Raw genomic sequence first — 25,131 nt, forward strand, 5'->3', positions numbered from 1 at the left:
TTTCTTTCTTTCTTTCTTGATTCAGGGTCTCAGATGGGCTTGAACTCACTATGTAGCACAGGCTAGCTTTTTTGACTTGTGTTTTGATGTCCTCCTAAAGCCTCATGTGGCGATGGGTGGGGCTTTTCAAAGGTGGCTGGATCTAGAGTGTGTGATGCTGGGATTACGGATGTGCAATTACTAAATTGGTCCTCTGATTAGTGTGGATAATGGGAAGGCCCACCTGGGTGTGAATGCTTCCCCCCAACAGTGTGTATCCTGGATAAAATGTAAGCAACAGAAAGAAGGCTGCTGTCACTGCTTGCTGCCTTGCTGCCTTTTGCCTGCCATGAACTGTTGCCCCTCTGCCATTTCACTCTACCTTGGAGCCAGCTGATTATGGACTGAATCCTCTACAGATTGCGACCCAGCATAAACTTTTCCTCCTTTAATTTTGGGTATCAGGTATTTTGTCTTAGCAGTGAGGACAGCAACGAGACAGGCCTTGAACTCATGGTGCTCCTCCTGCTTCAGCCTCCCAAGTGCTAGGATTACAGGAGTGCACCACAGCATCTGAATCTTCGCTGCTTCGGAGTTCTGCCTTTTAGGGATATTCAGAAGAACATTAACTTTAAAGAAAAGTTTATTAATTATTCTTTTAAGCAATGATGACTGCAATGCCATTGGTTAAGAGAAGGGTGATTATTTAACTCAGTTAATACCTGCTGGCCTGTAAAATGTCCAGTTTGGATAAGAAATTGTGGTCATGCTGCTCACAGACATGTGAGTTCACATCAACTATCTGTTTCCACACATCCACAGTGCTGTGTCATTGATTAAGCCTGAACAGGAACTCTGCACACTCTCTGGACTTCTGGATCCAAAATGAAGAAATAGCTGCCAGGTTTTTTAAATTATTTACTATCAATCACACAGTAACATTATTTTTTCCTAGGCCAGAAAACATTTACATTATGTAGCATATAATGTAGGGGTTTATAACTTCTTCACTACTTTTTTAGTAAGTTTAATATTAAAAAATTGATTCCATTTAATAACTGTAAATTGATTATCCTCATCACTTCATTCAAACCCGGTGGAACAAAACCTGAAAAGTATCTAACTCTTGCTAGCCCATGTTTCTCTCTCATGTGCGTGCGTTCTCTCTCTTCCCCGCTGCCCTCCGGTTCAAAATAATGAGTATCCCTTTTTCCGAACTCTGCTAAATACTGAATGGGACTCGTTCTCCCAGTATCGGTCAGCACCTACTGGATCTCTGATCCCAACACAGAAGGACTGCGTTAAAGTATGTGCTGCAGACAGAAGAGGGAACGCTGCAGCCAGATGCCACTATTTCCAGTCCTGTTTCCCTCATGTCCAGTAAGTGGAGGACAAGCTAAACTGGGACAAGAAAGAAACTCTTTTCCTCAGGGAAGTTGATGCTAATCAGACTTCCCCATGTTTGTCTTGATCATTGAACAAACATATGGTGTGCATGGTCTCTGGAACAATTTGGATCATGTAATTAGGAAGCTAAATTGCTCAGAAAAAGGCACATGGAAAAACCATCTTTGCTTGCAGGAGACGTTTATGTGTCAGCTTCCTCGCATTGTCTAATATACACTTGGAGTCTGCAGCTGCCCCTCCAGGCTGTCTGCTTCATGCAAGCGGTGGTTCCTGTCACGACGAGCAGTCAAATCAAATCTACAGACCTTCACTGCTCTGCACTGTGAACAACGACAGATCTCGCTGTGAAACCCACTTACAACCCTAGCAACCTTTGTTGAGATTTCTTTCTTTAAAAGCAAAATAAAGAACTGTGAATGGAGGACAGGGAATTATGGTAAACACATATCTCAATGATTTTTCCCTCTGGAAAAAACTGGCAGCTAAGACAATGTTGAGCCCTACTATCTGCAACACAGTAACTTGGGTAGAAAAGTGATACATCACAGTATCAAAAACAGTGGCTGTTTTTGTTTTGTTTTGTTTGTTTTGAATGTCAGATATCAAACCCAGGGCCTCATGCATGCTAGACAAACACTCTACCACCGAGCTATGTCTGCCTGGCTTTTTTTTTCTTTTAAAAAAACAGATCATTATGGATTATTACTTTAGATTTCTGTTCCATAATTTCTACAGAGGTTAGAATTTCTTATATTGGGCATACGGTTACTACTTATAATTAAGAAAATATTCAAAGGCTATATACAACATAAATATGCTTTTAAAATACCAAAACAACATGTATACAGTTTTTTTTGGGGGGGGGCAGTAGCAAACTCCAACTTCATCAAAGTGTTTAATTAGGGGAAAAAACAGGAACAAGCAATGAGGGTGGAGGGACTTTTAGATAATCTATAGGATTTAAAAAATCTTTTCATTGTCTAAAAAGGGAGGTCTAACATTTACTATAGCATAAAGCTAGTATCTGTAAAATCTGTAGGATAGGTATATGAGTGTTTGATGATTTTTCTGCATATTTGAACTATTTCATAAATAAAAGTAAAAAGAAAAAAATTTAAAAATCATAAAAGCATACATGTGAAGGCTATCACTTTAGGGATCTTAGATGCCTAACGGTGCAGGTGAAGTACTACTGGGTAGTGGAATAACTTTTCTGTCCTCTGACTATTTTATGTGCAGATGACATCACTGACAGGTATACTACATACAGAACGAAAGTGAATTCAGCAAAGTAGTTGGAAAAAAAACAACCAATGGTGCTCCTCTATATGAATGGCACCCACGTAGGAAATATAACGGAAGAACCCATCTTATTTATAATACCCACAAAATCCATAAAATATTTAGGATTAAACAGGCTTCTTCTACATAAACACAAATCTGCAGTACTTCAGATTTGAATTAATGTATAAAAAAGCCTGACATTATAAAATGTATGTATTATTCTTAAATTGATATATAATTTAAACACATGCTCAGTAAAAATCCAAATATGATCTTTGGGGAGGCTGCGAGGAGGGGAAACAGCTGAGCTGAACTAAAACATGGAAAAATAAGTATGAAAAAACAGCAATGAAGACTGTGGGAAAAAATGAGGATGAACTGGGCCTATGGAATTTTCAGACATACTGTAAGTCTGTAGTCATTCAAGAACTGCGATCAGGGCATGAGCTGACAGGTAGATTAGTGAATTAGAATAGTGGGTTCATAAACTGACACAAACATATCTGGGACTAACGTGAGAGAAAGTAGCTCTGCTATTTTGTGTGGAATTGACCTACAAGAAATAATACTGAGAAATTCGGGAAAACATCTGAAAGACAATTCAGATCCCAATGTCAGTCTTAAACCAAAATATTTCCCTGGGTCAAGCTCCGTTATGTCAGAGTCACGAAGAAGGGATGGCGACAGGACAGGTCAGGCTGCCCTGTGACGGGAAAAGCTTTTAAACACACACATACTGGAGGGAACGTTTGACCCTAACCCTGATTCGCAAACACCTTTGGTATTCACTAAGGACGCGCGGAAATAGGAAAAAGGCTAGGTAACCAAAACAGACCCAGGGGAGAGAAAGAAAAGATGTTACTGGGGAGGCAAGGGGAAGATTAGACTACAGAGGCCAGCTTTCCACGGCTCTTAGCCCTAGGGTAGTTCTCACATGCACCTTGCACTGCTCCAAAGTTCTCTTTTGTAGCCCAGATCTGAAACCCATGCGACATTTCCAGTACTTTTTGTAAAAGAGTTAAATGAAATTTAAAAGAAAAACATGTTATGGAGGATTTATCTAAAACAAAATACGGTAATTTACCATATATCTTCAAGATCATGACATCGATACTGTGCCTCTTCAGCAGATCTCCTGTAAGCTTTGTTGAAAAACATTCACACAGCCTCCCTGTCCTAAGAAAACCTCTACTAGGCTGCTGGAGCCAAGACAGAGGTCTCCTGAGCTAACAGCTGCCTGTGTTTTCTCAGGCTTCTGTCATTACATGCCAGAGGAGATGGTGCCCTGGGTCACAGTGGCCCAACGCCTCACTAAACCCAGCACCCCAAATTTCACCATTATTCTTCTGGACGTCCACAAAGAATCTGATGATGGTGAACACCTGTGACACCCTAAAATCTGATCTACTTTCATGCCTTCTGTGATATTTCTAAATTATCCTTCCTCAGTACCCTCTTGCTTTTTCTCAGGGATTTCATGATCTGCCCTTCTCCCAGGAATGCTGACACTCAGGAGGGCATGGGGTTTTAGTGAGATCAAAGGAATTCTTACTTTCCTAAGAGACATGTATGAAAACTCACTCTTCAGATTTCAACTTGTTTCCCCTTTCCTTTCAAAAACATGATTTCTAAATCCCCACACTTGATCTTGTGCTTAACCGGGATATAATAATCATGCCAAACACCGCCGGGACTATGCTTAAATTTATTTCACATTAAGGGACTAAACCTCTATTTCACCTGATTGAGAATGATTTTAAAGCTTGGCTTAAACCTATACTAACAGGATTTTAGAGGAATGACACACAAATTTAGAGTAATGAAAAAGCACAGCAGTTCAGGGTACAGACTTGACTCAGAATGTCTGGTAACAACTCCAATTATATCACTCTCATGGGCTCTGCAAACTGGATCCACTGTGCACTTCAGTTTTCTCATCTGTAAAATGGACCTAATAATACCAAAGTCACTGGATTGCTGTGTGGATTCAATAAGATAACACACTTATTACTGATTGTACAGCTCTCACAGTCACGCTTGGCTTACAGCAAACACCCACTAAATGCTAGCTATTTTTTTATTTGTATAACAGAGTAGCCTCCAATTAAATTGGCTGGCATTTTGGTAAAACCCGGATAATTATATATACTTTGAAAATAGGGAAGTGGACTAAGAAGAATTAGAAGAAGGTAAATAATGTCAAGAAATTTATAACGTGGCAAGTGCTTGTTCTCACAAAACAGGGCACAATGTTTACCCAGATACTGATTTCAAAAAGCCTTGCTTGTTTAGTTCTTCAAAATAATTCTGAAGACTAACAAACAGGCCACACATTTCCTATGTCATTGTCAGGAATATAACAAACAGAGATGAGGATCTCGTTTGTTAGTAAGATAAGGATCTGTTGTGATTCATTGTCACCAAAATATATACCCAGTAACCCACACCAGAACTAGAAAACCCCAAGCCTGTCTCCACAGATGGCCAGATTCCACAGTGCAGCCTTTCCCTACATCCATGGTCCTGGACAAAAAAAGAGACGGGTAGTTGCAAGAGGCTGTCAGCATCTCATTAAAGCTTTCTCCTGGGATGGCCAGGGAAGTGGACAGTTTAAGTGGGTAACGAGATCATGTCGGATTACAGAAGCAACCCCAACATTCCAATTCAGGTTTACTACCACTGGCTTTCTTTAATGAAAAGAGAAAATACACGGTAGTCCCTTGGTATCCTTGGGAATTGGTTCCAGGACCCCTCACAGATATCAAATATGTGAATGTTTACATCCTTTGTTCTTACATAAAGTGATATATTTGCATATGACCTATAAACACCCTTCTGTGTACTCCACACTTGATCTTAGCCAAAAGGCCAAGAAGCGATCCCTTCTGTGCACTTTCAAATCACATTTCATATCTAATACAGTGTAAATGCTATGCAAAGAGCTGTAGTTGTTATACACTATTATTTAAGGAATAACGACAAGGAGGAAAAGACTACACATGTACAGAACAGATATAACCCTTTCTGAGTATTTTCCACCCCAACTGGCTGAGTCCATGGCCATGGAGGGCCAGCTACACTGCTACAGTGCTACACTGTCTTCCAATCAGCCCTAAGGGCACTGCAAGAAAATCACTACTACAACAGTGTGCACACAATTCACCCCATCTTGAAAAGAACAAAAGTAGATCAGTGCGTATCCCGCACTCACTTCGTGCTTGCTGTGTTTGATGGCCTGGATATATCAGTCTATATTCCTAAACTGCTGGCCTTTCAAAGGCTATAAATTCAGATCTGGTCCTAGAGTATGCCACAGTCTACAGCTTGTGGCAATGGCATAAAGATTTTAACATATTTTTTAAACACTTAAATATGCAAGAAGGACAGTGATTTGATTTGTGACAAGAACTTTAGAGAAAGAAATACAACAAAAAAATATTGAAATGGTGTAGCAATTACTTAGCAGGGACTATGAGCTTTATGTGTTTCATCATATTTAATTCTCACAGACGCCATGACAAAGATGACATTGTCATCCGCATTTTATAGATGAAAACACCAAGACACTTAACAGATTAAAATCAATTTGCCCAAGGTCACATGGCTAAGATTTGAGCCCAGTTTTGCCTGACCCCAGGCACTGACAGTGTGTTTCTCTGGAATGTCAGTTTTCAACGCTGAACAACAATGTCAACTCTCCTTGTACAGACATGCAGGGAATCGTGCTTCAGGAGTTAGGGAATAAAGAGTGTGTGGGAAAATGAGTTTAAAAAAAGAGCAGTAAAAAGAAAATCCATTTTCATTTCTCTCCCATGTCAGCTCACCATTTTGAATTTAGAACCAACATCACAGTAGTCACAAGCAACCAAGTTTAATGTTCTGGGAATATAAGAGCTGTGAATTGGAGTTTTATTGCTCCACCTCTATTCAAGACACTCTTAAAGTTAATTGCTGAGGAAGGAGTTTATACTGCAAAGGGTGACATAAGTGACTTCAGTTTCTTATAATGAGAAGGATCCCACGTACAAACTTGACATGGGATCTAACTAGGCCATGGCCTTCCTGGAAGTCTGCCCAGCTTAAAGTTCTGGGCATTCATAATGCTTGGGAAAACACAGTTTCTAATGTAAATCCCTGACGATGATCTCATGGCATGCTAGTGCAGAAAACTCTATCAAGCTTGAGCATTTATAATATCACAAAGTTCATGTTATGTCCATAAACCCTGTATTTATGCAAGTAAATCTATACTAAATGGCTGCAGAAAGGAAATGTTATGAAAGGGAAACCCTTTCCCAGATTCTGATGATACATTAGCTAAAGGTAAAGAAAAACTATTCTATACAATTTAGTACTGGTTTTAGTTTTTTTCCTCCATCTGGCAAATCTACACAGTAATCAATAAAAACTCGCTTAGAAGGTGTTTTCCCATTGAAAATATGGAATGAAATAAATACTCTAGAAAAATGAAATGAAAAAGTAATAAGCCCTAGCCAGGTATGGTGGCACATGCCTAATTTAATCTTAGCACTTGTAATCTAGCATGGGCAATTTATTACCTCAAAATGAAATAAATAAATAAATAAACGAAAATGGAAAACGCTGGAAATGTAGTTCAGTTCAATTCCTAGTACCACACACACACACACACACACACACACACACACACAGTAACAAACTCAAAGAAATTGAGCTATGGAATCAGAGGTTCAGTTCAGAATCATGTCTCTGCTGAAAGACTTTGAAAAAGATACAGGTTGAGTGCTCCTATCCAAAATGCTTGAACTTCACATTTTGGACTATTTACATATATGTAATAGATGTCTTGGAGATGGGTCTCAAGTTTAAACATGAAATTAATTTCTACCTTTCACATATAGCCTGAAGACAATTTCATAAAGTATTTTAAATAATTTTATGCATGAAATAAAGTTTCACAACGTGGAATTCTCCACTTGTTAGAGCTCAAAATTTTTTGGATCGTGAAGCATTTCACATTTTTCAATTAGATACTCATTCTGAATTATAATCTATCTTTTCTTCAGTGTCTTTATAAGGCAAATAATACTAGTTACTGTGATAATTCAATGATAGGTTGCATACTACTCTACACACAGAGAAAGGCATACTGTATGAGTTCAATAATGAAGCTTGCTAACATCGTTGTTATGATTACTACTGATCTAAGGAGAGGGAGAGGAAATACCTGAAAACGTTACAGGTAGATCAGGTGGTGGTAGAGCTTAAGGTTTATAACTGTATGTCCCCTCAAAACCTCATGAGATTACTGGTAGGGTTTTTCAGAGGGGACCGGATCATCGGTGTGTGACACACATCAGTGGGTGAATCTAAATGTGATGTTGGAAGGTAGAGACTGGTTAGAGAGGTTGGTCACTGGGGGCATGGCCTACAAGGGGGTATCTCCCTGCCATGAGCTGTTTCTTCTCTGCTATGTCCCTCTGCCATGCTTCTCTGACTTGGAAATAGCCAACTATGGATGGAAACCTCTATAAACTGTAAGCCGAGTAAATCTCTCCTCCTTTAAACTGTGGATAATGGGTACTGTGTCCCAGCAATAAGAAAGACACAAAGTTGAATGGAAAACAAATCAGGAGGTGATTTCATTCACTGTTTGTTTGTTTTTTTCTTTGGTACCGGGGACCTTGTGTTTGCTAGAAAAAAGCAGCTCCACTGAGCTACATTCCCAGCGCTTCATTTACTGTTAAAGATAACAGGACTAAGACTAGATTTCAGCATCTTTCGGTATTGTGCCTAATACTCAGTTCACGGCCATCTATCTGCCTGCTTTGAGTACACTGAAGTACACATCCAGGCCACTGGGAGCAGATAACAATACCATACCACTGGATAATTAACACCAGAAAAAGAAGTGGTTTCTAAATTTCCAATCACTGCAGTTTCTTTTGAAACCAATTCTTTCATCACTCCATTTATCCTAAAACCTTTCAAAGACAGAGAATGGGAGCAGCATGATCCCATTCAAAGTGTGATTACTTTCAAAGATTTCTTTCCATTCATCAAACCACTCGTGTGTTAAAGAGGTTTCAGAGTTGTTGGCTGGAATATCTAAAACCAATCGCCATCATTTCCCCTCTTGCTTCTTTGTCCATCAAGACATCTGCCCAGCCCTGAGCTGCACAAAACACAAAGGAAGTACAGCTCTTCCGCTCAACTTTGTCAGTATGCTTGCTCTTTTCGCCTCCCTCATAACAAGAGTGAACTATGAGGTACCAGACCTCTTCTGGGGGTTGCCTGGGAAAACTTTCATTCTGCTGATAACAAAGATAACCTCAGAAATCCCCCACTGGGTGCCTCTGGTCCTTACTTTCACCTTCCGGTTTAGAATGGGATTGCGCTGCTTCCACCTCTGTCTCCATCTGCAGGCAGGAGCCAGCTGCAATCACAAAGCTGTGGGCAAAAGGAACCCAGAGCACATTGCAGCTGCAGAAGAGAATGGGGCTGGGCTCTGCAGGACGCTTAGGACCTTGACTACCTACTCTTTCTGTTTTTCTCATTTGTTGCAAGAGAAGTAAATGCCTTCATTGCTTGAGCATCTGTTACTTGAAAATTCTACCAAGAGCCTGCTTAAATGATCCAATAACGAATCTCCCCAAAGGAAAAATTGTATATATAATTTCCCAAACTCACTTGATTATCTTGGGTTTTGGATTTGGTTGTGTGGGAAGGAGATAATTAAACATTTTTATTGCTTAAATTTTTTATAAGAATACTTTTACAAGGACCCTTAACCATCAATTGATACAGGGCTGGGGATGAAGCTCAATGGTACCACGCCTGCCTCACAAGTGCAGGGTCCTGAGTTCAACACCTGGTAGTAAAAAACAAAACCAAAACAAAACAGAAAAAAAATCAGTTGATACAATAATAGAAAACAAAAGCAAGAAAAAACATCCCTCTAGAAAGCAGCTCAGTAAAATAATCTAAAATACTTTTCAAATTGAGGTTATGTGGCACTTACAGGTAAGTGGGTCGAACCTCAGAGGATGTGAGAAGCCAATGATTAACAAAGCCCAAGATTAGTTCTTGCCAAAATCACGTCATCAAAAAAATATTTACTCACCATTTCATGAAGATGGCTCTGAAAGTAAAGAGGTCAGAGTGTGCCCTTCCCAAACCTAAACTACAACAAAGGCATGGAATTCCAGGAAGATAGGATGAAAGGTGATCACAGACACAATGAAAAGGATATCTACACACCACCCCCACTCCGGGGGCCCAAAACACTGCCTCTGTGAATGTATCCGATTACCCTCGAAGAGTGCAGGACCACTATGCCATGAGCAAGTTTACCCCGGCCACCGAGTCTGCCATGAAGACAACAGAAGACCACCCACTGAGCTCACTGTGGATGTCAAGGCCAACAAGCACTGGAATAAGCAGGCTTTGAGAAGCTCTATGTTACTGACATGGCCAAGATCAACACTCCAATCGGGTCTAACAGAGAGAAGAAGACATTCACTGGCTCCTAACTATGATGCTCTGGGTATTATCAGCAAAACTGCAATCATCTAAACTGAGGGGAGCTAGATAATTCTAAACCTATATTTTGAGCATAAAGAAGCATACTTAGAAATGAATATATGAACATAAAGATCACGTATGTTTTAAAATTCAGAGAATTCATAGAACCTGTAGCACAGACGTAGAATGGGGGAGGTCTGCCCACTGAATAATATAGTCATTAAAGGGCTTCTATTTAGATGGCTACAGGATTGGTTTCCTTTCAAGAAATATTTATTAAGTTGATTATCATGCGCTGAGTGCTTCTGAGGATTCAAAGGTCAACAAAACAGACATGGACACAAGGTTAACATTAAATGCTATGGCAAAGAAGTCACACAGTTTTATAGGACCACAAGGCACAGAAATAAACCCATTCCACAGAGCTGGATTAAAAATTCCTAGCAAAAGTGGGAAATAATCTTAGACCTAAAGATGAAAAGGACTTTTCCTCAAAAAGGTCTTAAGTAGAGTGAGGTGGGGAGGAAGGAGAGCATTTCCTGGTGTGATAAGAAAACACAAAAATTAAGTGGGTGGTGTTCAGTGAGGCATTACACAGTAAAGGCAACAAAGTGAGATCATGAGTGAGTTCAGCAAGAGACATATTGAGCAAATGTGTCTTATAAAAAGCACACTTCGGTTGTGGAATAGAAAATGAATCCAGGCGTCCACTTAAGAGTGTCTTACAGGGAGACGTTAAAGACACAAGGGCGATGGCACTGCGAAAGAGAAATGCAATTCTGTGAGCTGCTCTGAAGACTGGTGACTGCCGAGGGGAAGACGAAGAGGCGGGCTTGCTCTGGAGCACTGGGTCAGGTGGAGGTACCTTTCTCTAAGGACAGAATAAGCCTGGAGGTTTAAGCAGGAGGAGGAATTGATTTGATGGAGAAGATGCTACAGGACAGTAACCCGAGACCCTCAAACAGAGGTGTACAAGTCACCACATGACATCCAGAAATCTAATAAAAATGGCACGAGTTAATGTTTAAAAATGTGCATTCCTGAACTAGCTACACATGTCTTAATTATGTGTTTAAATGAGGTGATGGTGACGGGCTGGAGAGTAGAAAGGGTTGAATTGTGTCCTCCACAAAAGTATGAAGTCCTCGTCCTCCAGTACCTAGAGGTTCCCATATTTGGATATAAGGTTGTTGCAGATGTAATTAAATTAAGGTCACAGTGGAAGTAAAGTTGAGCCTACACTTAATAACCGATGTCTTTATAGGGGGCAGGAGATTTGGAAACACAGAAGACAAGGCCTTATGGAGAAAGGCAGAGACTGCTGCGATGCTGCTGCCACAAGCCCAAGAGTGCCAGAAGCCGGCAGGACGAGGAAGTGGCAGATTCTTTCTTAGGGCGTTCGGAAGGCATGTGGTCCTGCAAACAACGGGACTTCTGACCTCGCGAACTATTAAAAGTAAGTTTCTGTTTTTTTAAGTCATTCAGTTTGTGGTAGTTTGATAGAGTGGCTGTAAGAAAAAAACAAACAAAATAAGGCCAAAAAGTTTGCTCTATGCTTCAGGCAAAACTGGGAGGGAGATTATAAGGCACCAAATGAGAATAATTATAATAAGACAGTTCACCACCTTACACAAATTTGAACCTAATTAGGTCTTAGACTCTGTTTTTGCATTTCAAAACTAGGGACGATAGTACTTAACCCTTAATGCTGTATCTGTGTGTGTGTACTTGGCAATTAAATCACTATAATAAGATAGTATCAGGCAGAGTAGATGTTATAAGTTAGTGTTTATTCATCTATGAGTACAACTTGTCAGTCTATTGTTTTCATAATGCAGCATGGCTATGGTTGCTGGGTCAAATCTGACAGAGTCACCCACACCTTCACTACTCTGAAGGTAAAGCTAGATTACAGTCTGCCATCATTCTAAAAGTAGTTCTCAGCTGGGTGCGATTTTGTCCCACAGGGACATCAGGCCATGTCTGCAGACGTTTTTAGTTGTTACAACTGGGAGAGGCACTACTAGCAAACACTGCGTAGAGCCCATGGATGCTGCTGAAACCGTTTACAGTGTGCAGACAGCCACTCACAGCAAAGCATCATCAAACCCAAAGCCAACGTGCTGAGGGCCAGAAGTCTGCTAGTGGTACAGGGAGCTCCTAATCACAGCTCCAAATACCAAAAATTCACTTTGCCCCTGAGAGTATGCAAACTAAACATGTTCTTTTGAAATCTGGTAAAAGCAGAGTGACTCACAAGCAGCTCAGAGCTAACGAAAACTTTAAACTTTCTTCTAATATTCTAAGAAAATGAAAATTTCTGACTGTGAAAAGAACCCTATAGCTGCTAAGCAAACCCAGGTCTGCACACACTAGAACATACATGCTCTGCAGAGCTGAGAGGCCATACGCTGAGCAATTTATAAAGTGTACTCAGCTTTCCAGACCAGCTGCAGTCTGGACTGGAAGAGGGAGAGCAAACTGACCTCTTAAGGAGAAGAACCCAGTAGCTAGGAAGCCTCCCTGAATCTGAAAAGTACTGGAGACTCAACAGCTAAACTCCTTGACTGGACTGTGGTATCACTATCAGGCAGTGGGTGTGTGTATGAGTTCTAAAGAGCTAGAACAGGTAAAGATCCCTTATCTGCACCTTGAACCCAAATTTAAATTACTGCCTCACTCTAAACTGCTGTATCTGTTCTGTTGCTGCCTCTGGTATGCAAAGCATTTGCAGTTGCCTCCTTGAAGCTATCATGTAAATATGGCTGTGCATTCTGTACATTTTTAACTCACTTTGTTTATCAAGCTTCTATGGTCTGCTTGTTGCCTTTACACATATTCAGATCATAAGCAAGTTAAGCCTCCAATGCTATTTTCTTCATTAGGAGCACCTTGAAGTATGATGAACTAATTGATAAGGCAAGAAAATCTAGGCTGCGATAAAAGTAAATCGAGGGACTCAGGCTACCTTCTCTATTGGAGCTGTATTATCTTGCTCTTTCTGTTAAAAAGAATTTAAATTAAAATATACCTGAGCAAAAAATGTGAGCTAGCTAGGAGAGAAATGTAAAATGGAATGGCAAAACTCCCTATGGAGAATAAAAGACTGCTAGGTAGGATGGCAAAATCTTTAGTTTTAACTTTCAGAAGTTTATATGTATTACCTTGTTCAGTGCAAGCTCAGGAATAAAAGTTGCATATTCTTAATGTTTTCATCAAGCTGGCAAAGTCACCATAGTCAAAACTACATTATATTTAATTACAATATTTAACTGGTTTGGTACTGTCAGTATGTAATTTACTATTTAAGTCAAGAGATTAGTCAAAGCTATTGGTTCATTTAGACAAAACAAATATTTCAACAGCTGGAAGATGTTAAAAGTCAAGAGTTCTGGCATTTGAAGACACTATACAATTACTCTCCCATTAAAAACAAAACATTTTAAAGAAAACCAAGGGAAACCAACAAGACATTAAAATAAAAAATTATAATATCTGTCCAATCTTTACTTATAAAATTATTAGCTACTAGAACTACTTAAGAATACCTCAGGTAAAAAAATAATTTCTCCTTGGAGGTATGGAAATACTATTTTCCCAAGTACAAAAAAAAGTTATTGCTATCTTTATGTATTTTTCATATCCACAATATGGCTTTTCAGAGATAACCATACAAAGTTTTAGTTTTACCTATACAGCTAAGTGGCTGAAGATCTCAATATGGTTTGATTACAAAGAAAACCTCAACCCCTTTCAATTTAATTTGAATTCAAGAGCTACAAAGTAACGTAGAAGGAGCACTGACAGAAGTATTTCATGATAAATTTGGACATTTACTTTGTATTTTCTCAGGGGTCTGTTTCTGCAATTCCTTCCACTTGTCTAAATTCTACCCCGTGAATTACCCCTACTCCAACACACACCATCAAGTCAGGAGGCCATTATTTCTTTCATCTAAGAAAGGAAACACTACAGATTTGTCTAAATCCATATTACTCTAAATCCATATTCTAGAAAAGATGAGATACTTAGAAAGGATCATCAGAAAAATATTTCACAATCCCACATGTGTTGGGTACACTTAATACAGAATATTTCCTAAAGAAAGACAGAGTTGAGGAGGGGTGTGTGTGGGTACGTGTGTATTTTAAGAGCGTGTGTATATTTTAAGAACAGGAACAGTTTGAGAGCACAAATATTACAAAGAAAAGGCTACTATGGTATTCCTCCTGGACATTTTCCACAGCTGGATCTGAATATCAGAGGCTCCAACACTGCCAACCAAGGTACAGAGGGCCCTCAAGTTATGACCAGCTTGACATACAAACAACTTGGGTTAATTCGGTTCATGGAATATTCACCTGCCTCTTGTTATCTATAGCATGTACTCAGGTAAACATCCAGACCTCAGCTCTACTGACTACAACCAACTTGAGTTACAACCAGCCCTAGGAATGTTAGTCAAGGGTCCACTATTCTTTCTTCCCTTTAGATGGGAGGATGTTTAACACCTCCCCAAGCCTTGATGAATTTTGTAGAATAACAATCATTAAGAACTGTGGATTTTCAATTAAGTTACAAGAAATACTGGAGTTACCCCCGGCCTCTTTTTAACTATTTAATCTGTTTTATACACAGGTTCTATGGCAGAAGAAGTGTGAAAAGCAGTGAAAGGGAATTTTGAGATTGCTGCCTCCCAGAATGTCAAGAGAACAGCATGATATCCATGTGTAAAATGCTTAGTAGTTGTTTGCACAGGCTAAAACTCCATAGAGATTGACAAGAACTATGAGGCTGATAAAGACTCCAGTCTTAAATACAGAGGTGACTTAGGGAATATGAAGCACAGAGGCAACTTATTCAACGTATTCACACTATGTGTCTAATATCTCAGGTTTTGTTGTTGTTTTTTTCTCAGTACCAGGGATTGAACTCAGGACCTTGTGCTTGCAAGACAGGTGGCGGCACCACCGAGCTAAATCCCTGGCCCTCAAAGTTTTAAAGGTGATCACCCTAATGGACCCCTGAATTAAAGAAGTGTAAAACTGGAAGATTCACCCAACAACACCAGAGGTAGGCTCACCTCTTCTTCTTGGTGATAATGAGGACGTCGTTAAAGAGAAAGAAGTAGACTTGCTGTCTGGATGTCCTCCTCGAGAAAAGCACAGTGTCTTCTACGTAAGCTGTCAGCTCACCTCTTTTCACCAACCACCGGGAGGAGGAGACTAGAGGAAAAGGCTAGAGAGAGAGAGAGAGAGAGAGAGAGAGAGAGAGAGAAACTCAGTGCCAAAAGCCAAAGTATTTCTAAGACTATAGAAAGAGAAACGTAAGAATTACATTTAAACCTATGATATATACTATGACAAGTATCATTATTTTATAGTTATGTAACAGCAAAATGTAATTACAGAAATATAGCAGATTCTTCAAGAAAATTAAAAATAAAAGCTTGCTTCCTATATAGAAAACCATTAACTTGCCGTTTTGAAACTAAAACTCAATGAGAAAATGTTAGTGGGTCATAAAGTTATGAACCTTTGATTTTTTTTTTTTTTTTGGTACCAGGGATCAAACTCAGGACTTTGCGCTTACCAGGCAGGTGCAGTGACACAGAGCTAAATCCCTGGCTATTAACTCTTAACTGAGAAAGAAAATTGAAATCAGTCATTCAAAATTGAAAAGCATAGTAATGAAATCTATCAGTGCTGATGGTTGCTGTTTAAAATATTTCAAACCACAATATAAACATACAGAAATACAAAAATAACTACAATTACCAACAGATAAATGTAAAAGTCTGCATTTACTTAATGAGCTACGAAAGGCCTTTTTAAAGCCTTATGTTTTGTCTTACTTATATGCTTAGTCATATTTGTGAGAACACCTGTTTTAAGTTTATGATAATTTTCCTCATATAAGTTTGTCACTGAAAGCATTATGCACTTTCTGGCAATGAAATGAGGTTATTCTAAAATAATCCATCATAATCTTATAGAAAAAAACTATATCCAAGGTATTGCTTATTGTTTTTTCTTTATTCAGTTTTGTATTAAGCCAACTGAAAAAACTCAAAACCACAGAATAATCCATACTCTTGAGAATTCTCTTTTGTAGGGGGTGAAGGGAATTACCAGAAATGCTCACTGCCAAAAGTCTGATTTTTTTTTAAAAAAATCTGTATCCATCAACTAAATAAAAGTTCTTGGACACACAAATATAAATGTAGCAATGTGGCAGAACCAAGTGTCATCCTTTCAGGGAATGATGATTAGCTAAAGGAAAATGAGAACATCAGAGAGGAAATGAGAAAGTGAAGAAAAGATTTCAATTTTTAAAAAAAATTTATAAGAAGGTTGCTCATCACTCACATATTAATTCAAAAAGGAAAATGAAAGATTATGGTTAACCCCAAACTTTTCAAAAGTGGTTATTAAGGATGTTCACAGAGAAGCTTCCAGCCCTGTACCTTTCCAGAGATATTTTAGGCAGAGCAAGTTTTATATTTAACATCTAAATCTTTTTTTTTTCATTTAATGATAAATAAGAGACCCAGGGATTTAGCTCAGTGGTTCTACCACCTGCCTCGCAAGCGCAAGGACCCAAGTTCAACCCCCAATACTCCCCGAATAATAATAAATAACAGAGCTTTCCATAGATACATAAAACTCACCATCTTTAAAAAAAAAGTTGAGTAGTATTCCATTATTTGGTACTACACTGTACCCTTCTATTACAAACACTACATGAATAATCGTGTGTGTTATTTTATACATTCATGAGCACAGGATAATTTCTTAGAAGAAAATTTGTTGGACTGTAGTACTTTACATTTGTAACTTTGCTAGCAATTAACAAATTGCCTTCCAGTGGGATCTTCTCCACAAGCCACATATAAAATTGCCTTGACAATGAGTTCTATGATTTTACCAATAAGACATGTTCTCAAATTTTTGTATCACGTATAAATCTAAAAAATGAAATTCATTATCTTAATTTCAATTAGTAATTTTCTTCTAAGAAAAGTATATTTTCAAATATTTAATTGTCATCTGTATTTCTGTCAGTAGTTTTCTTTGACTTGTAATTTTCTAATGGGTTTTTTTTCTCATCTTTTTTCTATTTAATTTTATAAAATGGGGATTTTAACTATCTGTACATAAGAGTAACTATTTCTTTCCAGTTTGCTACTTGTCTTTTTACTTTTATTATCATTGTTTCTCCTAGAGAGAAATTTTAAAAATGGTCACATAGATAAAATTAACATTTTTCCTTTTAATGGCTCTGGATTTGATTTAGCTCAGTGGTTTTTGCCACCTGCCTTATAAACACAAGAGCCCGAGTTTGATCCCTGTCTCCCCTCCAAATATGGCTCTCTGGATTTGAAATAAATTGGAAAAGCCTTTCTCAAATTGGTAAAGTCATCTTCCCTAAACACACACCTGACTTTGTCACTTTCCCTCTTAGAAGTTTGCAGTGGCTCCCAAATGACCTTCTTCAGCTCTTCCACTTTGCACAGGGAACATCCATAAGGTTCTGCTTGCGCTCCTTTTGCACCCAATTCTATCCACACGAAATGCTTACAACTGTAGGGCCACAGCAGTGGAATGCACTTCCCATACATGTAGTCCTGCTCTTTATCCTGGAAGACCCTTCCTAAGTCTCCTCTCCAGGATCAGATCAAACATACTTCTCCTAGGAAGCCTGGCCTGGCTGCTCCAACTCTGAGAGCTGTCCATGTCCTTCCCTTCTCTGGTGTTCTCTAGGTCTTCCACCTACTGGATCTGCTGCGAACCTGGCTGACACCTTTGACTTTCAGCAACCATCGACTAGATTGCTAGCTCCATGAAAATAGGGATCACGTTGTTCTTCTTCCGCTGCCTTCCATAAAGAAGATGCTCAGGAAACTTGTTTCAAGAATGCATATGCTTGGACAAATCACCTAATCTCTCTGAACTACTTTCTTATCTTTAGAATGAATAAAGATGTCCACTGTTATCTACAAAGTGTCATGAGATCCGACAATCTAATTTGTATTGACGAACATTTCTAAGTGGTGTGAATTAACCCCTCATGTTTTATGAGTCATGTTTCTTCATCTAAATCATTACAGGCAGAGTGTCACAGCAGATGGCTTTATACTGTCTGGCAGGTCAGGATGCCTGGACCCTAGTTCTTATTGTACCACCACTAGTCCAGTGCCTCTGTCAATAATTGTCCTCTGAGCTTAATTTTCCCCATTTATAAAATAAAAGGGAACAGTTGTATAGTATCAATAGCCTTCAAATTCTACTCTCTGTACAGAGTATCATTAAATGCTTCTGGCCACTATAATTCACCACATAAGTTAGAACATTTTTAGCAGGAAAATACACAATCAATCATTATAATTTGCTTAATTAAATTTTTGTGTTATAAAATTTAATACTCATAGAATTACACTTGTCAGCATTCACATACAGTAAGAACTCAGCTGTGAACTAACAGAACTGGAAGAGAACTGGATTTGCCATTAATTCTCAGTATTTTCTTTGTTCATCTGTCATCTGGCGAGGAACAAGCACTAACAGGCAGCATATATTCAAAAAACAGTTACAGGAGACAAATAAACTTAGAAAAACTGTCCATTAACAACTTTTCCTGCAAACAAAAAGAGTGTCCTTATTTGATTTAGAACAGTCTGATCCAACTCTTGGGATTTCACTGTTTTGCAGGACACTTTGATAATATTGGAGAAACTCCTCCTTGTTAACACCAAACTCCCTCTACCGTATTTAAATTACCTCTTTCCCTAAGTTTGGTGTCTTCCTATAAAAACATGCACTTCTTAGGTAATACCTGACTTCACAGCATGGACAAAGATCGCGCTGTCTGGCAGAAGAAAGAGCAGAATTTCCTGAGGCATCTGCCACTCCTTCTGCTGGATCTCATTTTATCAATCTATGTCCCTTCTACAGAAAGTAAATTTCTATTCACTTTGTTGTCCTCAACTGTCTGCCTTCATTTAGATAAGATTTAAGCAAAAGCAGCAATCCATATAAGTACAATGATACCTTAATTTTAAATTCCAGCTGGGAGTTAATGGTGTACATCATCTCGGTCCTCTCCATCTTTCGGGCTCCTTCATTGCACAGCCGAACCAACTGGAAACAGAGAAAGAGGGTTAAGAGGTCCAGGAGAGAAACCTCACTTTCAAATGCGGGTCTCTCACAGGAAATAAGGTAACAGATGGGAAGCCCCAGGGAGTGACTTCTGATAGTTGCAGAACTCAGTTTTTCTACAGTTACATCTTGCTACCCAGGTAGAACTAGTGTGGTCAGAATGTAGGCAGGAGAAGAAAAATGTCCTAAACACTTAGAAACACACACCCTTTGCACTCTTCTCATACTGTTCCCTCCTCACACAAGCATTCACTTCACAGCTCTGCTCTCTAAACTTTCTGGTCCACTCCTGGGCCCTTCCTCCTCTCTATAATTGGGAACTCCACCCAACCTCAGGGCAAGCTACATCCTCTCCCACTTCCAAAGCACAGCAGCAAGAGGCAGACCACCAACTTCAAAGCCAAATCTAAGCCCAGTGCTGTGAGCAAAGACTGCAGCCAGGAAAGGATGGGGGAAGCCTGCAGGGGAATGGGATGATCAGTGCCTCCTGAAGGACTGCCAGGCATCGGAAGTTCGGTTGAATCGGAGCCACTGAATTCTGAATTATCTCAAAGGAATCATGACAATAGTTCTTTCGTGAATACCTAACACCTACTTGGTTTACCAGTCTACAGCAAAACAAACTGTTTCTCCAATTTTTTATTAACTGAAACATCTGGGGAAAGGGTCCATGTATGATTCACTGGCCGTAAAGACAAATGTGATTGTTAAAATAATGGCTGGAAATTTTATCTTTAAGAATCACGCTTTACTAAATAATACACGCTCCATAGAAAAAGTAAGTAAATAAAATAATGATGATACTACAGAGAGATATTTTTAAAAGGTCATAAAAGTCCTGATCTATTCCTATTACTTAGAAGTAATTGGAAACAGGATGAGATTTATTTATCTTCCCCCCGATGCTTATGTGAATGTACAAATACATATATATATTTGTAGAAACTTTTCTTTTCTTTTTGGGTCAGCCTATGCTTGTCTGTCACTATTTTTCATTAACCAATCGCTATGGACTGAATATATATGTTACACAAATTTATACACTAAAATCCTAAACCTCAATATGCTGGTCTTTGGGAGAGGATTAGGTAAGGAAAGTTGCTCCCTCATGCGTGACAAGAGCAACCTCATAAAAAGTGATGGTGCCTTTCTCTGCTCTCTCTCTACCATGTGAAGATATCATGAGAGGGAAGGCCTCTGTAAGTTGGGCAACTGGCCTTCAGTCAACAACAGATCTGCCCATACCTTGATCTTGATCTACAACCTCCAGAAAGTGAGAAATAAATGTCTGCTTTTTAAACCACCCAGCCTATGGGGTTCTGTAATTACAGTCAGAGTATAGAAGTATTTCCTTTACAAATATATCAGCCATTGGAAACAGAATACTTTGTTTAGCGCCTGCTATGTTTCAGGTGCTAGAGTTTCAACACAACAAAAAGACACGTAACCCTGAACAACATGAAGGGACAGGCAAAAGACACACACAAAAAATCATATACTGAGATCATAAAAGAATAAATGAGAAAATGGTGAAGTCTGAACTGAGGGGTCATTTACACCGAGAACTGAGAGAGAAGAGGAGCTGGCTATGGGTAATAAAATGGTCCAGGCAGAGGGCACAGAATGAGCAAAGGAACAGATGGCAAGGTGTGTGTGCTTAGCAAGTGCAAGTAAATCTGGACCTAAGGGAAGGTGGCGGGGGATGAAGGTAGCAAAGAGAGGCCATCAGCAGGCTCTCAGGAAAGGGGTGATACGATCTGGTTTACTCATTTCGTTATACAGACTTTCACAGCGTATTTATTCAATTCCCTACTGATGGACACTTACACAATTTCAAACTGCTCACATGACAGCTTGATTTAGAGGATTACATCTATCTTCAGTTACAGTTTATCTTTGGCTTTCAGTGGCCTGAGTTCACTGACACAGGAACTGATGGCTGTAGCCGATCAAGGTTAAGAGTTAAAATATGCTAGCTGGAGTCAAGGGCAACCTGAGATTGGAATTCTGAAACTGAACAGGGCACGTCAGGGAGAAATCCAAGCGTTGTGTTAGGCAGCTACTGATCATAACATACTTTTATGATTTCTCTTGCTGTATATATTCAGAGTTCCCAAATCTGTGTTCCTAGATGCGGTCTGTCTCCTTGGCTCTAGGTCTAAGCACCTAGGTGATAGCTCCTTTTCAATGTCCCACAGCTGTCTTAAATTCAGCATGGCCAAACTTGAGCATCATTTTATCACTCTCTCTTTTTTTTTATGGTACCGGGGATCAAACACAGGTTCTTGTGCTTGTGGGGCAGGCAGCAGAACCACTGAGCTAAATCCCCAGCCCCCCAGTTTTTTTGGGGGGGTACTGGGGATCTAACTCGGGCACTTGTACTTGCGAGGCAGGCAGCAGAACACCTGAGCCAAACCTCCAACCCTTATCACTCTTTTACCCCTCAGCTGTGTATTTCCTACCCCAACATCTGCTTCCTCTTTTTCCTCCTCCCCAAGCCAAAAGCCTGGTCTGCTCCACTCAGGCCTCTTCTTTTCCTCTGTCCCCCCATAAAGAACCTCGAAGCTCCCTCTCCCATAAAGAACCTCGAAGCTCCCTCTATGTCTTGATGTCTACTTCTGTGCTCTGCCCTGCTCCCCGACCTCTGGCTCAGATGTCTTCTTTGGCCTGATTCTCTCCATTACTTCTGATCTATGCATACTGCAAAAATCAGGATGTCCATCTTTCTAAATTCATATCTGATCAGGAAACTCCTTAGTTAAAAATCCTTAAGAGGCTACCAGAGATTTTCAGAACCACGCTTCAGCGAGACCCTTGATTACATGGTGCCCACGGCACTGGTCTCCAGTGTCCCACTGCTCCATCATGGGTCTCAGCCTTCCCTAACGTGTGGCTCTGTCCTGCCTTGACACGTCTGCATGTGTGTTTACCTCTGTCTGAACACCTTCTGTCCCACACTGCCTAACAGAGTCTTACCTACATTTACACAGCCCACTTAGCTTTCGGGGCTCAACCTGGACTTACTTTCCTAGAAGACTGGAGAGCAGAAAACTATGAAATTGCCATATGCATAGCACTGGCCTAACACACAGTTGGGACAGTCACAAATGTTCCTGCATATATAAAGGCAGGATATAAGTCACTTATAAAAATAAAGAACAATTCTTTTATAGTAACATCTTTTTAAAAATAAAAATGAAATTATGTGAGTTGAATTGTCATCTTATTCCTTAAACGTCCAAATAACAAATTCATCAACAAAAGTTGGAGTCATGCCACCACTGAGCAAATCTTGAAGAAAGCAAAGGTGCCTCAGAAGACATGTTAGAAACAGCAAAATCCCTCAAATATCTTAAGCAATGATACCATCAGTGGCATCAGTTGTGATGCCTATTTTGAAGGGCCAAACACTAATTTCAGCCTGTGTGCCCTACCGTTTTTATTAAAATCTGCCCTAGTATATTAAAGCCAGACCTTTCTTCAACAATACCAAAACTTAATTAAATTTAGTTCAATTTTTTGTTTTAGGCCTAATACACATAAAAAACTCAGCACCACTAATAAAGAAATATAAATTAAAACAAAAAAACCAATCACTCGACCAGGCGTGGGGGCAAACGCCTGTAACCCCAGCCCTCGGGAGGCTGAGGCAGGAGGATCACTGTGAGTTCGAGACCAGCCAGGGCTACATAGTGACTTCCAAGACAGTCTCAACTACGTAGTGTGACTGCATCTCAAAACAAAACAAAACATAACAAAAACGACAACAACAGAAAGCAAAAAATTAGTCACTCAAATTCACAAGACTATTTGGTATACAGTAAAACAGGATACACACATTCATATACTTGTGGTCATCGACATGGAGCAACCTATCCAGAAGGTACTTTAGCACTTGAAACAGGGGCTTTAAAAACATTCTTACATTTTTCTTCCCATAAACCCAATTCTAGAAACTTGTCTTAAGAAATAATACTATAAGCACAACCCTCAACATAAGGCAGTGTTCAGTGCAGCACTATTTAGAACCCCGAACGCACTGTGGAGCACATGAACCCGTTCTTAGATGTACATTTATTCCTAGCTGCTGATACTGGAATCCAAGCTCAACAGAAGGATCCACATTAGAATGGCAAATAGTCACACCTGAGTGATACAACTAATTACTCATACATTTTATTTCTGCTGCTTTTTTTGGGGGGGTACCAGGGATTGAGCTTGGGGACCTTGTGCTTGAGAGGCAGGTGGCAGAACCACTGAACTCAATCCCCGACTCTATTTCTGTTTCTTATTTAAACTTCCTGTAATATATATCTATTACTTCATTTACTTTCAAAACATAACTACATGAAAGTTAAATGCGTGCTTACAGAACACGAAAAATAAAAGCTTGAGCTCTTCCCATTTTCAGACTCCTCTCGCTTCATCATAGCTAGCTACAGTTGAAAGACTGACAGCGCGATTACTAGGATTATTTCTCTATATTAATGACACACAGGCTAAATGTTTAATTATCAAATGTCATTACACTATTTCTATTAGCTTTCTTGCTGCTGACATACAATACCCCAAACCCACAATTTAAAGTGGGAGAGATTTGTTTTGGCTCAGTTTGCAGAAGATTCACCCTGGCTGGATTCAAGGTAGAAATGGTATGGCAGAGTGGCTTGGTGGAGGAAACATGTTCACTTCGTGGCAGCCAGGAAGCAGAGAGAGAAGGGAAGAGCCAGAGACAAGAATGCATCCTTCTAGGTCACGCTCCCAGTGACTCACCTCCCACTAGGACCCACTGCCTCACAGTACCTTCAGCCATGAGCTCATCGATGAATTCATTCAGTCACTCTCCGAAAGTCCCACTTCTGAACACCAGACGTTCAGAGGATATTCTAGATCTAAACCCTCACCATATTGCTCTGCATTTTCATTTTATTCACCGAACAACATAGTTTAGATGTCTTTCAGTGTTGATACCTACCATTTTGTTAATTACTTAAGCAATATTGCAGGAAAAGATAAAAAACATCCTGCCTAGGTACTCTGCCTCTAGGAGAAAAGCTTACAAGATTATTCCATTTATAAGGATTTTGATAAGGTGAGAATTAGAGCAGATATTCTTTTTCCATGAGAGTAAACAAGAGAAAACAGTAAAGAAGATACAACTTGGCTTCAAAAACAATCTCTCTCTCTCTCTCTCTCTCTCTCTTTTTTTTTTTTTTTTAGTACCAGGGATTGAACTTGGGTCTTTGCGCTTGCAAGGCAGGCCACCAAACCGCTGAGCTAAATCCCCAGCCCGAAAAACAATCTCTTGATGACACAGAAGACTGCCCTGACATGTTGAGCTATTAGAATTTTTAAAACCTTCCTGAAAGCATCCAGTATGTTAACAGAAAACCAGAGATTAAAGACATTTTTCTTTTAACAGAAACATCTTTCTTGTTTTTGAGTTGTTTCATTATACCAATAACCCTTTCTAATGCCCTAAATTCAGTAAACTGTCAAAATCAGCCTTAGCAGCATGCATGAGCAAATCCACAGAAGTATCATTCATACTATGTAAATTTTACAAAAAATGTGTCACTGATTCCCACTTCCCCCAAGAATGTGTAACTACCTATAGAGATTAACCTACGAGATTTAGGAAGACTGTGGTTCTAAAATCTTGGATCTCAAAAACCCAAATTTAATTTGCTAAAATAAAATACTGAAATTCTTTGATTTTAGGTGATGCAAACAAATAATACTCAGCATTTTAACTGTGAACATAAACATTTTATGTACACATTCCTCTTTTTTGTGTGTG

General features: G+C 39.4%; 1 protein-coding gene across 1 annotated transcript in view; it reads right to left on the reverse strand.

Annotated features, from left to right (window-relative positions):
• The window catches only part of Arhgef26 (Rho guanine nucleotide exchange factor 26), a 119,920-nt gene that overhangs the window by 21,966 nt on the left and 72,823 nt on the right, over positions 1–25,131 (reverse strand). The window contains exons 9-10 of the mRNA XM_010636892.1: positions 19,224–19,313; positions 15,257–15,411 (exon numbers count right to left, since the gene is read on the reverse strand). Coding sequence (XP_010635194.1) covers positions 15,257–15,411; positions 19,224–19,313 — 245 coding nt within the window. The remainder of the gene's footprint in view (positions 1–15,256; positions 15,412–19,223; positions 19,314–25,131) is intronic.

This window comes from Fukomys damarensis, unplaced genomic scaffold (genome assembly GCF_012274545.1).
Source record: "Fukomys damarensis isolate Sample0158 unplaced genomic scaffold, DMR_v1.0_HiC HiC_scaffold_37, whole genome shotgun sequence".
NCBI lineage: Eukaryota > Metazoa > Chordata > Mammalia > Rodentia > Bathyergidae > Fukomys > Fukomys damarensis.